The following is a 15,851-nucleotide window of genomic DNA, read 5'->3' as shown; positions in this document are numbered from 1 at the left end:
AAAAAAAGAGACAATAAGATGCTGACTAGGGATGACCTAATGGAGGTTTCTAAAATCATGAGGAACAAAGATAAGGTGAATAGCAACAGTATTTTCTCTAGGGTATGTGAATTCAACACTAGGAGGTATATTTTTGAGTGGAGTGAAGAAATATTTAAAAGGACTGGAGAGACAACTTTCTCACACAGAGGGTGGCTCATGCGTAAAATGAACTGCCAAATGAAGTGGTAAATGCAGGTACAGTTACAGTTACAACATTTGAAAGACATTTGAACAGGTACGTGAATAGGAAAGGTTTAGAGGAATATGGGACAAATGCAGACAAGTGGGACTAGTTTAGTTTGGGAAACTTGGTCGGCATGGACAAGTTGGAATGATGGTCTGTTTCTGTGCTGCTTAAGTCTATGACTCGATGCAATCCCCTTTCAGCAGGATGTCATCACCTGTATACATGCTTGTGTTTTACCCTACCAGGGATATACAAACAAAACTGGGCTAAAAATGACTTTCAACCCTATTCTGTGTGGACTCACACTGAGAATAGCCTTTAAACAATCCTGCACAGGTGAAAAAAAAATATAAAGACATTCTCTCAGAGTGCTGCCAACCAGCCATAGTCGGAAGGAACCAGGACAAAAGAATCTCAATCAACCTGTAAAGTCAGGAATTCACTGTTCAACTATCACCAATGCTTCTGGTAATATCCATGATAATAGCTGCAATGATCTCCTAACCAGTCTTCCTAATGTGTTTTAATACAATTTCTTCTTGCGGTTAGCAAACTACAAGGGAAGGGATCCTTTTCAAATTAATCATGTTGCAACAAACTGAGGATTGGTGAATAAAGAAGTGGTGCCAGTTCATTCCTCATCACTTGAGAGCTCCATGATTTGAGATATCCCCATTTATTTAGTAGCATTAAAAAATTGGGGAATGTTACCTAGGGGCTGGTCACAACACAATTTTTTGCAAAAGATCTCAGTTTAATTTTTAAAGTAAGTAAATTTGTTTTCATTCTTCCATATAATCAAGTTTATCCAATACCAATCTCTCATTCTCAAAGAAAAGATTGGACTCTTTAGAATGAACTTCCAGAAACAAACAACAAGCTAATTCTGTTGAATTTACATATAACTTATTTCATTATCTATCAGTTGAACACTGGTAAAGATCTCTATTGCTATAAAATCTTTAAATAATAACCATGGTTAAAAAAGAATGTTACAAACAAAACCTAAAGATTCTGAGTCTTACCTGGTCATGGTGGACAGCTTGAGGACATTGTTGAGTGTAGAGACCTGAATGATAAGACAGAAAAGGACCCTTTAACCAAACATCATGATGATTTTTGCAGTTAATCTAAATTGAAATAATCCTCAATCCCTCATTCCTCAAAATGCCAAGCAAACTAATTATGGTTCATCACGAAATGCAAGGCGTCTATGCACAGATCCAACTCTTGTAATTTGGGATCCCAACACTACTTGTTAATAATACAGAAAAATGCATGCATCAGTTTGAAAATAGTTCAGAGGCCAGACATTATTAGCATACCAGTTACTTAGCTTCCACACCAAATATACTAAAACTGATCTGGGATAAAACTGATAGTTAACTTGTCCATTTTAATTCATGTTTTGCACCCTACTATTTTCTGCTATAAAAGGTAGAAATTCAACCTAAAAATCAGAATTATAGTTGCCAGCAAAATTATTAAGTACATGTACAGAAAACAAATGTGCAACTGTAGCCCATTACGTCTCTAAATCCCAATGTTACATAGCCAAAGACAGATAAACCCTTTACTGACCAGGTGTGGATGAAGCTGGAGTTCATCGAAAGAGTTTGTTGTAAAAACCTTTTCTTTCACCATTTTTACCGTCTGTCTGAAAATAAAAATCAGAACAATTAAAAATTAGAAAATTATAAAAAGGTACAAATATTTGCATAGTAATTGCAGAAGGCAAATAATTCCCTAGTAGCTGGTTTTAAATGAGGGATAAAATTTATGTATTTATAAAATATGCCTTCAGAATGCCTAACTAAACAATCAAGAATCACGTACTGAAACTAGTATTTGGAAGTAAATGAATAATTTCTTTTGAATTTCAGATTATCTTTTAAACAATATTAAAATTTATTTTGCTATGTATGCGTTTTCCATTATCTTTCTGTTTCCAATTTGCTCTCCCACTATCACATTTTTATTCCATTCACTGCATCACCTTCTTGGCTATGGAGAATTAACAGGGTTAGGCAGAAAATGAGAAAATGTAACAAAAACAAGTTTGCCCCTTCTCTTCTGACTGTGCTAACTCATTTTGTAGCATTTTCCCTGGGTGCCTGTTGACCTCCATTACTGTCCAATGGCTTTTGGTTATAAGGGCTATCTAAGCATCTGCTAATCCAGTGATAAGCAGTTGACAAGGCAATCATATCAGGAATCAGAACATCTTGCTTTGACAAAGTTGCCCATCCCATTCCCATCATCTAATACTTTCCGAAGAAAGTAATTTTGCTGATCAGAACTTGCCCAATTACCAGAACTTTGAAAAGAAATCAAGATGAATGGCTATGCCTTTTGCAAGGAAAGAATTGCACAGAAATCACATCATTGTATGGTGAGGTCCTACCTGGGTATCTCTGGTATCTCAGGGTTGTTCTTAAACAAAGAGGAGGTTTTCACAGGTGTTCCCTCCTTCATCTTTACTTTATCCACTGGATCTTCCTCAATCTTCCTCTTCTTTGGAGCCAAATTAGGTAATCGCTCGCACTGAGGTAGCTTCTCAATGCTCTTGTATTTTCTCTTCATAATTTGAACTTTTTGGTTTGGACTGTTAAGAGAAGAATGGTCACTTCTAGAGTTCTGCTGTTTCTGATATTTCCCTTCAATGGGCTGTGTCTGTCTCTGAAAATAATAGTGAAGACAAGAGCAAGGATAAAGCTTTGCACTTTCACATGATCAGCATATTTCGATACTTTCCAGCAACCCCTTGGGTTGAAAGGAAGTTAAAAAGTCAAAGTTTATGACAGCAACAACTCCTCAATGCTTCAGGTGATATTATGTGTTACAAATACAAAGTTTATAAACCAGTACCAAAATAGACCAATCTTAATTTATGGTACAATGAAAGCTTGAATGGGGTCATGAAACCTCTTCTGAACACTATCTGATAACAAGTTTGATTGTTTGGTTTGGCTATAAAAAGATTGAAGCCAGGCTTCAGTTGTTTTACTGCAAAGAAATTGCAAGATGTTCGTTCACACCTGTAGACAATGTTAAGTCCATCCACAAAGACTGCGAGCAGCCTGTTAATTTCCAAATCACTGAAGGGGATGTTAGGTTGCAAAACCAATTATGCTTTAACCCGTTTAGCTATTTCCAAATTTAAATGGAATTAGTCCGTCAAATAGAAATGTGCACAAATGAGTGTATGCGGAGGGGGGAGGGGGGGAAGCAGGAGGTGGGAACATACAGTCAGATTCAAAAAGCCCAAGTTCATGAGGATTTAAACAGGACTGGAAACTTCAGCTAACTTTGGTTAAAAGAAAGAAAGAAAGAATTTCCAAGGTAATCTTCATGGTGAAAGAGAATTTGTGGATTAGAAATTATCCATATGGAAAAGGAAGCAAGCCATAGAAGCTTAGAATCCCACACCAGGTTGGTCTCAGGGTTCTTTGCTTCTTCCTGAAACAAAGGCCTAAGCCGTCCCATTCACCACTAGCCTCCTCCTCCTCCTGACCAAGCTCGTCCTTGCCCTGAACAACTTTTCTTTTAATTCCTCTCATTTTCTGGAGGTCAGACAGGTGGCCATGGGTACCTGCTCGGGCCCCAGTTATGCCTGTCACTTTGTGGGGAATGTGGAACATTCCTTGTTCCAGTCCTAATCCAGCCCCCACCTACACTCTTTCTCCAGTACATCGATTATCTCATCGGTGCTGCTTCCCTCCGTTGTCTGGAATTGGAAAAGTTTATTGATTTCACTTCCAATTCCTATCCCACTCTCACTTACATCTGATCCATCTCTGACTGCTCTCCTCCCTTCCTCAACATCTATTTCCATTTCTGCGAAGAGGCTGGCCACCAATATCAGACTAGGAGAAAGTGAGGACTGCAGATGCTGGAGTAGAGTTGAGAACGTGGTGCTATTCCATGCTCCCACTTCCTCAGTCTCATTTGTACCAATGATGCCAACTTCGACAAGGGAGCCTTCGAAACGTCCACCTTCTTCCTCAAGAAGGACTCCCCAACACTGTTGTTGACAGGGCCCTCAGTCAGGTCCGACATATCTCCCGTACTTCAGCCCTTACCCCTCTCTTCCCTCCTGGAACAGAGAAAGGGTCCCCTATGTCCTCACGTATCATCCCACCAGCAATCTACCTTTGCCTATCTATCAACCTTTTGAATAGCTTTCCCAATCAAAACAAGAGATACATTTGACTGTCAAAAATGAAATTAATTTTCATTTTAGATGCCCTAAGAAGGCACTGAGCGCATTTCCTTTCATTTCCCACGATATCAAACTGAGAAAATGCACTACAGAAGGCATTATCAAGATCACTTTTGAGGATTCAAGTCACATTCTAGCTGCATATAGGGTGGGTGATTCCTTTGGGATGATAATGAACATTTGTGGTTTTCATGGTTGTAGCCTATATATGTGCAGGTTTATTGAATTTAATTCCATAATTTCACCAGATGAGATTTGATGTCTTAGATTCATGCAGTGCAGAAAAGGCTCTTTGAGTCTGCACTGACAGAACTACTATTAAAGATGTGCTAATCCCATTTTCCTGCAGTTGTCCCATACCCTGAATGCTATGACATCTGAAATGCTCATCCAAATTTTGTTTTTGTTTTACAAAGGTTGTGTGGTTTCTGGCCTCCACTCCTTCCCAGACAATACATTCCACATTCTCATCACCTGCTGAGTGAATATAGTTCCTCCAAATGCCCTCTGAATCTCCTGACCCCTTTCCCTAAAACTATGCCCTCTGAGTGAACCCTCAACCCAGTGGAACAGCTGAACTCCATTCACCCAGTCCATACACCTCACAATTTTACATACCTCAATCATGTTCCTCCAAGTCTTCTTTGCTTTAAAGAAAACAATCCAAGTGTACAAGTCTCTGCTTGTAAGCATAATTTCTCCATTCCCAAACAACATCCCAGTGAACCTCCTCTGTACCCCCTTTAATACTATTACATCCTTCCTGTAGTGAGGCGAAAAGACATTCCTTCTCTTCTTCCTCATCCAATCCTGAATTGTCCCAGACATCCCAGTCCTGACTGCCCCTACATTTCCCTCTATATGGCACCTGTTGGATTTGTACTCTCCCCAACTCCTTTTTAATGGCCCCACTTTTTGTCTTACCCACAGGGAGCTGTTCTCACCAGCTGTAGCCAGGTCCTGCTTTATCTTAATAAAATCTGCCTTCCCCATTTGCCCCCAGTCAAAAGCCATCTCTTCCGGGCCACCTTTTTCCTTGTCCAGAACAAATTTGAACCATACCGTGTTATAGTTGTTATTGCTAAAATGCTCCCCTTCTGCCACATTGAACACTTTTTTGGCTTCTTTCTCCAGAACCAGATCCAGCACTGCAGTGTCCCTTGTTGGGCCTTCTACATATTGATACAAAAATCTCCCCTGATACATTTCAAGAAATCCATCCCCTCTAAATCCTTAACATTATGACTATCCCAACTTATGTTGGGCAAGTTGAAATATCCTAGTATAATTACTCGATTATTATTCTTACACACCTCTATGAACTGTCAACATATTTGTTCCTCTATTTCCTGCTGACTCTGGGAGCCTATAAATACACTCTCAGTAAATTGGATGCCCCCTTCACATTCCTAAGTTCTACCGACAAAACCTTGTTTGAGGACCCTTCTAAGATATCATCTCTCCTTATTGCAGTAATTGACTCCTTAATTAATAGTGCTACACCACCACCTTTTTTGACACCCTAAAAGATCATAAAACCGAGAATATTGAGGTAATTGAACGTTTACATGCCTTAAAAAATAACTACAAAACCACACCAAACTTCTCAAACAGAAATTAAGAGATTGTTCTCCACTCTCCTCTTCCAAAACAACATAACTAATAAACGAGTGATCCTTTTGCATTTTTACACAAAGCAGTACAGAATATACTCTACTGAACTGTATCAAAGGCGTCACAATGAGCGACAACATTGCAATTATTGACTCACATAATCTAACCGTAAAGTTAAGCTTGGTGTTCATTGCTCCTTTTGCCGGTTTTTGTTTATATAATCAGTTTTTTCTAATTTTTGGACAAACATTAACTTGTGCTAATGAAAAGCAAATTGTAACAGCAATAAGTTTGAAAGACAGCTGAATTAAAATAAGTAGCTAGCTGATTACTTGTGTACAAATAAGGAAATTAAATATATGTAATGCTTATTCCCATTCAGTCAGAAAGACTGTTAATAATATAAATTTAGAAATCTAGATGTTTTTGTAGATATCCAACTGGTTCATGCTAACTAAATAATCTTGGACTAAATGTCAAGTATTCATTCCTTAAACATAAGCAAAATTGATTATTTGGCAATTTGTCCCTTGGTGCACACAAATTAGTTGTCATTTCCCCTACATTATGATTGTAACTACACTTTAGGGTGGCACGGTGACTCAGTGGTTAGCACTGCAGCCTCACAGCATCAGGGGTCCCAGGTATGATGCCAGCCTTGGGTGACTGTCTGTGTGGAGTTTGCACATTCTCCCCATGTCTGCGTGGGTTTCCTCCCATAATCCAAAGATGTACAGGTCAGGTGAATTGGCCATGCTAAATCGCCTATAGCATTAGTCAGAGGGCGACGGGTCTGGGTGGGTTACTCTTCGGAGGGTCGGTGTGGACTGGTTGGCTGAAGGGCCTGTTTCCACACTGTAGGGAATCCAATAAAGAAATTTAATTGGTCATACTGCATTTGCAATGTTCTTTGATTATGAAAAGTCGTATTTAATGCAAGTTCTTTCATTACAGCTTCTATCTTACTTCAGTGACTTGGATACTGAAACCGAATTACAGGTAAATTGAAAGTGAGGAGTCTCAGTCAACACAATATGTTCGGACAAAGTAGAGCTACAATCGACAATCCCAAAATTTAGCTACTAAGACAAAACAATGGAATACATGTGAAAGGAAATACAGCAATGCTCGAGTCAAACAACACCCCAGACAAAATGCTCCAATCTGAGAGATACTTGAAAAACACAAAACAGTGCCGAATATGCTCTACATAGTTGATTCAAATTCAAACCAATGAGTAGCAATGTTGTAATTAACATTTCGGATCAGACGATGGAACTAACGTCGAGGACAGCCACCAGACTACTCTATGATGTTCGGCGTCTGAAAGGCCGAGTTATGAGGAAAATCTGGAAAGATGTGGGCTATTCGCCTAGAAAGGAGGTGTAGTCACGCAGGAAGATTTCTTAAGTAGTGTTATGGATGCAGATCGGCCCATTCACTAAGTACATCCCAAAATATAGCAGCAAATGAGACAGGAACTCAAACTAATAAATGGGCAAAGTTTAAGAACAATAATATCAGTAACATTCTTTTTCACAAAGTCAGCGTTTAACCGTCGGATGGGTTCAACCCAAATAAATTAGCAGAAGCAAAGTCAGCTTAGAAACAAAAAAGTATATAGCAACAACAGTAGTTTTGCGATGTACCTGCTGAACGGGCTGATCTTCACCCATAAATATGGTAAAAAAAAGTATAAAATGCTAACATATAGTTGTCTGTTACTAAAAACAAACATCAATCGCTAACAGATCGGCTCATTACATAAAATACTCTTCAATCCAACTTTCCAACGTGTAGTTCACAACGGCCAACCTCACCATCACTTACAGAAAATGCTGGAAGAAAATCTCTGAACATCCGAAGGGGGGTCACTGGACCCGAAACGTTAACTCCTGTTTTTTTTCCCCCCCTCTCTCCACCAATTTCTTTTTGTTTTCTGATTTCCAGTGTCTGTGGTTCTTCCCTCCCCCCCACCCGAAACTTACTTGGATCAATGTCAGTCCTGAAGACTGACAAAACCCTCTGCAGAAATTCACATGGAAAAGCAGCACGTTACCTGACTTTGCACATCTCTCGAACCCTCGCGCGGACAAACCTTCTTCCTTCGCCTGAAAGCCGGGCCCCCGCGATTACCGGCAATATTTAATATTGAGCCGTCATCTCCGGCCATGTCCGGAATTAAATTAAGTTTAAAACAACCCAAATTGAAGTTGGAATGACGACTGCTGACAAACTCCGGGAGCTCCAACTTCCAGAGAGACTGCACGTGAATTTGCCGGGTTTTACCATCAAACCACCATGTGGCCGCCTAAAAACAGGTTGAAAAATGACTGGAAACCGAGAATCTTCTTAATCTTAATAATTACAGGAACGCTTCGAACGAGAATGACTAAAAAGCAATAAACTCCTATCTAACAAAAATGAGCAAAAGGGACTCTCTCCTTCCGATTGTTTTTAATAAATTCTAAGCGTGGTTTGCTCACGCTTATATTGGCCTTTCCAGTCGAATTATTTAAAAATTCTACTTGGTTAGTGATATCAGGCGATACTCTCAGGCAGCCCGGTTGCTAAATGACGCGGTGTAGGGTCTTTTCATCGTCGGTGGTCGCAATGTTCGAGCGCCATTTCCGGAGGCCGCGGGGTTGGGGGTGGGGCTTGGGCAAGATGGCGGCGGTGTCTGCGGCCTCCGCGAAGAGGAAGAGTGGCGGTAGCCCGGCCAGCACTAGGGTGGTGCTGACAAGCAAGCGGGAGCCCAGCATCAAGCTGCAGTATCCGGTGAGCGGGCCCGAGCCGCTCAGTTGGTCCGAGGACAACCGGCTCTCCATCACCACCGGCAAAAACATCTACGTCCTGGAGCAGATTTGCGACATCCATAACAACGGGCTGGACATGGTGATCCACAGGACCTCGGTGCCAGCACCCAGCCAGAGCTGCTCCCTCAAGGTAAGTCCCTCCCTGGCAGACAGACAAACCAGCAACGCCCGACCACCTCTCTGGATTCCTGTGCAGATAAGTTTTACTGTATCCCCTGTCAGATGCACCACTTGATTATCCAGTTCTTCTTCTTTTTAGAAAAGGCTCCTGAAAAACATTTTTAAAAATGACTATTTTCCAAGCCCTCTGAACTTATTCGCTGATCTGAAACGTGATAGTCCCCAGATTTTAGATCGCTAGTTGAATTCCTACAGGACAGTGAGAAGATTGAATGGTGTATGGTTGTGAATAGTCAAAATTTGCCTCAGCTTTGTTTTTCATTTGAATTTTGTTTTGAAGGACTGTGGGGTTACAGACTTTTGTTACAAGTTTGAATACTTTAATGACACAGTTAGCAGTGCACTGACAAAACTTGTTGTTTTCTCCCCCAGAGTTAGTGGCTAGTCCAAGAATACCTTACTTCCACTATACCTGATTTGCTGCACTAGATGCAGGAAAGATTTTTTTTTGTTATGTGTCTCTTTGGCTACCTGTGTGCTATAATCAGATGCCAAGGCAACATAAACTAATCTTATCAGTTTTATTTTTCATTGTTATTAGTTAGAGGAAAGGGGTCCTGATTTTGAAAGACTGTAAACAGATGTTTATCTTAAGATTTCAGATCACACTAAAGTGGGCACCACACCTTCTAAAGGAGACATTGGACTTGAAAGGAGTGAAGTGCAGGTTCACCAGAATGTTACTAGTTCTCCAAGGATTGAATTATAACATGAAGTTACATGACCAGGCTCCTGTTCTCTATAAAAGGGTAAGGGGTGATTGAAGTTTTAGGATTTTGAAAAGGATTGATCACTAACAGGAGAGTCTTAATGCAAAGGGACATCATCTTAAAAATCAGAACCAGGTCATTCAAACAGCAGGTTAACATTTCTGGCAACGGGTGGTAGAAGCATGAGAGACTCTCCCACAAATATCAGATGCCCATTCAGTTAATCACTTTAAGTCTGAACTTGATTTTTATTAACTGAGCTAAACACATGGATGGGATTAGAATGCCAATGATCTCCTTGAAATGTGCTCAAGGGCTGAATGGTCAATTCCTATAATAATGTGATTGTGATATATATTGGAGATGCAATATGCAGTTATGCCGATGTAAGATTTTACTTAGGGCTTCCCTCTTGTTGTTTGGAGTCATTCAGTAGGACTGCGTTCATCTAGACAGACACTTGACTGGATTTCTTGACCAGCAGAACCTAAAACCAATACGTGTAGCATTTCCATCCCAGTCAAGTCTCACTAGATTTCAGTCTCTATCATTTAGGGTTCACTTTAATTCTTCTAGCTTTCTGTTCCAGCCCCAAGTCTCCAAAACCGATTCAGTGCTTGCTATCTGCTCCATTATCAAAAGTTATCTTGTTTTAGACACTATCTCAATACAGTCATACAGTCATGGAAACAGACACTTCGGTCCAACTCATTCATGCCAGACATCCTAATATTTACCAGCACATGGCGCATATCTCTCTAAACTTTTCCTATTCATTGGTCCTGTACTTTTTGTAACTTACACAAATGATTTGGATGCGAGCATAAGAGGTACAGTTAGTAAGTTTGCAGATGACACCAAAATTGATGGTGTGGTTAGTGAAGAGGGTTACCTCAGATTACAACAGAATCTTGATCAGATGGGCCAGTGGGCTAAGAAGTGGCAGATGGAGTTTAATTCAGATAAATGTGAGGTGCTGCATTTTGGGAAAGAAAATCTTAGCAGGACTTATACACTTAATGGTAAGGTCCTAGGGAGTGTTGCTGAGCAAAGAGACCTTGGAGTGCAGGTTCATTGCTCCTTGAAGTGGAGTCGCAGGTAGATAGGATAGTGAAGAAGGCGTTTGGTATGCTTTCCTTTATTGGTCAGAGTATTGAGTACAGGATTTGGGAGGTCATGTTGCGACTGTACAGGACATTGATTAGGCCACTGTTGGAATATTGCATGCAATACTGGTCTCCTTCCTATCGGAAAGATATTGTGAAACTTGAAAGGGTTCAGAAAAAATTTACAAGGATGTTGCCAGGGTTGGAGGATTTGAGCTATAAGGAGAGGCTGGACAGGCTGGGGCTGTTTCCCTGGAGCGTCGGAGACTGAGGAGGTTTACAAAATTATGAGGGGCATCGATAGGATAAATAGACAAAGTCTTTTCCCTGGGGTCGTGGAGTCCAGAACTAGAGGGCATAGGTTTTAGGGTGAGAAGGGAAAGATATAAAAGAGACCTAAGGGGCAACTTTTTCACACAGAGAGTGGTACATGTATCGAATGAGCTGCCAGAGGAAGTGGTGGAGGCTTGCACAATTGCAACATTTAAAAGGCATTTGGATGGGTATATGAATAGGCAGGGTTTGTAGGGATATGGGCCGGGTGCTGGCAGGTGGGACGGGATTTGGTTGGGATAGCTGGTTGGCATGGAAGGATTGGACTGAAGGGTCTGTTTCCATGCTGTACATCTCTGAATCTATTATTTACCCATCCAGACACCTTTTAAATATTGTAATTGTACGAGCCTCCACCACTTCTCTACTTTCTTTCAAAATTTCCGAAGAACCTAACTCTTCAACAGTTTTCCAGACCCTTTCCTCACACCATTAATTTGTCCGGCCTCCTGTTTGGTATTATTCTCTTCTCTTTGAGGGATGTAAGTTATTATACTCAATATGATAATTTCCAAACTGCAGTTTGCATAGGTTTAAAAGGATTTGCGGTGTACTGTGGTTTTGCTTTAATAGGGGAAAGCATTTCCATTTCGACATTTCAATGAGCAAGTGCTAAAAGAAACTTGAATCTCTGATATTTTTCAACTCTTAACTATTTAATGTTAAGATATGGTAGAAACAATAGTCCTATAAATTACGCTTGTTTTCATGTGAATTCTATTTTAACAACAATAATAATTTTCAAGCTGAAAGCAAATGCTAATTTTTATGTTTTGTGTATTTTAAGGTTGGCTCTCAGGCAGAAGTAAGTGGCTGCAAGGACAAGTTCCTGAGTAAAAAAGATCCAACTCTAAGTCATTCACTAATGATGGACAGGGTCTTTAATCCTGAAGGGGGTGCTTTGTCGCCATTGCGAGGTTTTAAATTTACCAGCTGGTCTCCTTTGGGTTGTGACTTCAATGGAAGGTGTCTGTTAGCATCTTTGACACTGGACAATAGACTGTCCATCCAGGTGAATGTGAACAGGTTGCAGTGGACACCAGCTTTAGATATTACAGAGGTATATGGTGAGATGCTGTATGAGAACAAATATGGGAATTTGGATGCGGATCTGGGTGGGGAGTTGAAGGATTTCTCTGAATTCCAAAGGAGACATTATATGCAGGCTCCTGTTAGAATGGAATGGTCCAGTATCTGCAACACTCAACGCGTAAAAGCTAACAATGAGTGTGAAGACGTGGGCACTGTACTGTTGGCTGTCCTACTTGAAAACGGTGATGTTGTTATATGGCAATTCCAAATCCCGTTTCATGGCAAAGATTCTATCATTGCATGCAGTACCATTGAATCAGGTATTAATGACCCAAGTGTTCTGGCTTGGTGGGAATACGAACATGGTAGTCGCAAAATGAGTGGGTTGATTGTTGGCAGTTCTAAAGGACCTGTTAAGATTCTGCCAGTGAACTTGAAAGCAGTGAAAGGTTACTTCACTCTCCGACAACCTGTGGTTCTGTGGCAAGAGATGGATCAGTTACCTGTGCACAATATTAGATGTATCTCTCTCTACCATCCCTACCAGAAGTGCAGCTGCAGCTTGGTTGTGGCAGCCAGAGGAACGTATGTTTTCTGGTGCTTACTATTGATATCCAAAGCTGGACTGAATGTTCACAATTCTCATGTGACAGGCCTCCACACTCTTCCCATTGTGTCTCTGACAGCCAATAAACAAACTGCGAGTTTCTACACCTGCTCTGTTGATGGAACCATTCGAAAGCTGACTCCTCTTTTCACGGATGTAGCAGTAAAGTTTGATCATACCTTAATCAAATTGCCGGAGTCAATTGGCACAGTGAGACTTCATGGAATATGTCTCAGCCCAAACAATGCATACCTTGCTCTTGTGACGGCAGAAGGTATAAACAATGGTCTCCATCCAGCCAGCCGTATGTACCAGGTGCAGTTTATCACATTAAAAACGCCAGAAGAAGCAGCTTCTAAAATTTTAGAATCTTCCATTCACAATTTGTTCAAACAAGTGGACTTACTTGACCTTGTACGTTGGCGAGTGTTGACTGAAAAACGTATTCCTCCAGAGCTAGATGAAGCTCTAGACCATAAACTTCAGACAAATCCATCAAATTACTTGTGGCGTTTAAGACTTTTTCTCTTGAAGATTTTGTTTCAGACCCTACAAAAGGCACCTACTGAAGCACTTTGGAGACCAAATCATTGTGAGTCAAAGATTTTGCTTTGTGACAACCCTGCATTGTTAAGCGAGAATAAGAGACAGCCAGATGAGGCAAAGACCAGTTCAGAGAGTACTCAAACAAACAGAGGGGTTGCAAGTCAAGCCGAAGACACTTCAGTGGAACCTAAAGATGGCAATACTGAAGAACATATTCATGAAATGATTGCAAAGAAATTGAATGCAATTCAGACTAACATTGAAGTAGTGGAACTCCATCTGACACGTGAACATATGAAACGAGTTCTGGGTGAAGTGTACCTTCACACCTGGATTACAGAGAACACCAGTGTTCCAACCAGAGGCATTTGTGACTTCTTGACCTCTGACCCCAGCTACGATGATCGGACAGCAAAGGTAGGTCTTTTTTAAAAGTTAATTCTCAGCTCCTCCACCTTCCCTTGTACGTGAAAAGTAATGTTTTCAGTGATCACTTAGTCCATTGAAACTCTGCCACCTATGATTCCCAACCAACTGGGAAGAATGGAGATCGTAGCTTCATCCTCCAACGAGGAGAATCACAAGGACTAGTGAATGCCACTGGAATATATCTGTGCAAATGGACATTAATCTTCATGTCTCTGTCATGTAGCCTAAATGTATCACTTTCTATTTTCACTATACTTTTCATTGGAAAGATCCAAGAGTGTATATTTAAGTTTTTCTGCAAGTAAGACTAACAATAATTTTGACAGAAATCCTATGTTGTCAGGAACTCAAAATGTTGCCTGTTGTTGTTTTTTGTAATTTTTATCCATCACTATGAAGTAAGACCTATTTTTGAAAAGAAAAGAAAATAAAATTCTTTGCTGCTTTCCAAATATCTCCAAACATGAATACAGTTTCTGACAATAGAGTAAACAATGGCAACATAATAGTGATCACAGTGCTGGCAACCCAGGGCTTGAGAGCTCAGATCTCACGATGGTTCATTGTGATCTGTCATTGTGCTTCTATTGAGTTCCAACAAATAAGGTTCACCACCATCTCATTGCATGAAGTGATGGATAATAAGTGTAGCCTCACCAGCATTGCTGACATCCTGAGAATAAAGGTGAAAACAACAAGTAGGAGTTGTGTAAAACCTGTTCAGCCTACTGAAGTCTTCCTGGTGGTATCCCAATTTGCTAACAAGTGTAGTGACTGAGACTTAATTGACCAAACAATTCAATTGAAAATGGCTCCAAATAAGCTCTGGGCCTTATCACGTATGCATGTTCATGTGCTCAATACAGCTACTATATTGAATTACATTTTTCTAATCTTGATTCAGTTGCATATGAATAATCCCTTACAGAAATGAGACTTTCCAGTTAGGAGGGCAAACAGATGGCAAACGAAATTTAAAAGTGACAAATAAGAAGTACTTTACAGTGGATGAATTAGAGTCATAAAGTCATACAGCATGGAAACAGACCCTTTGGTCCAACCATACATGCCAAATATAATCCCAAACTAAACAAGACACCTGCCTGCACCTATCCCTCCAAACCTTTCCTATTCAAGTATCTATTCAAATGCCACATTCACTACTTTCTTAGGAAGTTCATTCAACACATGAACCATCCTCTGTTAAAAAAAAAATTGTTTCTTACGTCTTTTTTAAACCCCTCTCCCCTCACCTTAAAAATGTGTCCCCTAGTCTTGAAATCCTCCATCCGAGGGAAAAGACAACTATCATTAACTCTATCTATACCTCCTAATTTTATAAACGTCTATCAGATTGCCTCTCAACCTCCTAAGCTCCAGTGAAAGAAGTCCAGCCTTTCTTTATAAATCAAACTTTCCATACCCGGCATCATCCTGGTATATCTCTTCTGAACCCTGTCCAGCTTAATAATAATCTTTTTACAATTGAGGTGACCAGAACTGGACACAGTATTCTAGAAGAAGCCTCAACAATGTCGTGTACAACCTCAACATGACTTCCCAACTCCTCTACTCCGAACTGAGCAATGAAGGCAAGCGTGCCAAATGTCTTCGTAGTCACTCTGTCTATTTGTGATGCAAGCTTCAAAGAATAATGTACCTGCACCCCTAGGTCTGTCTATTCTACAACATTACCCAAAGCCCTGCCATTACTTGTATAAGCCCTACTCTTGTTTGTTATACCAAAATGCAATACCATACATTATTTCCTGATTGAACTCCAGCTGCCATTTTTCAGCCCATTGACCTTGGTAATCTTAGAAGACCGCATTCGCTGTCTCCAATGCCACCAATTTTACTGCTTTCCGTCAACTTACTAACCATGCCTTCTATATTCTCATCCAAATCATTTATGTAAATGGAAAACAAGAGGACCCAGAACTGATCGCTGTGGAACACTGCTGGTCATAGGCCTCCAGTCAGAAAAGCAAGCCTCTACTGTTACTCCATGTTTCCTGCTGTTAAGG

General features: G+C 40.4%; 2 protein-coding genes across 2 annotated transcripts in view; one reads left to right on the top strand and one right to left on the bottom strand.

The window, feature by feature from the left end:
* The window catches only part of ddx31 (DEAD (Asp-Glu-Ala-Asp) box polypeptide 31), an 87,444-nt gene extending 78,809 nt beyond the window's left edge, over nt 1-8,635 (bottom strand). The window contains exons 1-4 of the mRNA XM_072566254.1: nt 8,125-8,635; nt 2,634-2,908; nt 1,811-1,886; nt 1,255-1,298 (exon numbers count right to left, since the gene is read on the bottom strand). Coding sequence (XP_072422355.1) covers nt 1,255-1,298; nt 1,811-1,886; nt 2,634-2,908; nt 8,125-8,238 — 509 coding nt within the window. The 5' untranslated portion in view covers nt 8,239-8,635. The remainder of the gene's footprint in view (nt 1-1,254; nt 1,299-1,810; nt 1,887-2,633; nt 2,909-8,124) is intronic.
* A 63-nt stretch (nt 8,636-8,698) lies between these two features.
* gtf3c4 (general transcription factor IIIC, polypeptide 4) overlaps nt 8,699-15,851 on the top strand; it is a 33,510-nt gene continuing 26,357 nt past the window's right edge. Inside the window, exons 1-2 of the mRNA XM_072566253.1 lie at nt 8,699-9,011; nt 11,998-13,812. Of these exons, the coding sequence (XP_072422354.1) occupies nt 8,733-9,011; nt 11,998-13,812 (2,094 nt within the window). The 5' untranslated portion in view covers nt 8,699-8,732. The remainder of the gene's footprint in view (nt 9,012-11,997; nt 13,813-15,851) is intronic.

Source organism: Chiloscyllium punctatum, chromosome 49 (assembly GCF_047496795.1).
Source record: "Chiloscyllium punctatum isolate Juve2018m chromosome 49, sChiPun1.3, whole genome shotgun sequence".
NCBI lineage: Eukaryota > Metazoa > Chordata > Chondrichthyes > Orectolobiformes > Hemiscylliidae > Chiloscyllium > Chiloscyllium punctatum.
This window is presented reverse-complemented; position numbering and strand designations above follow the sequence as displayed.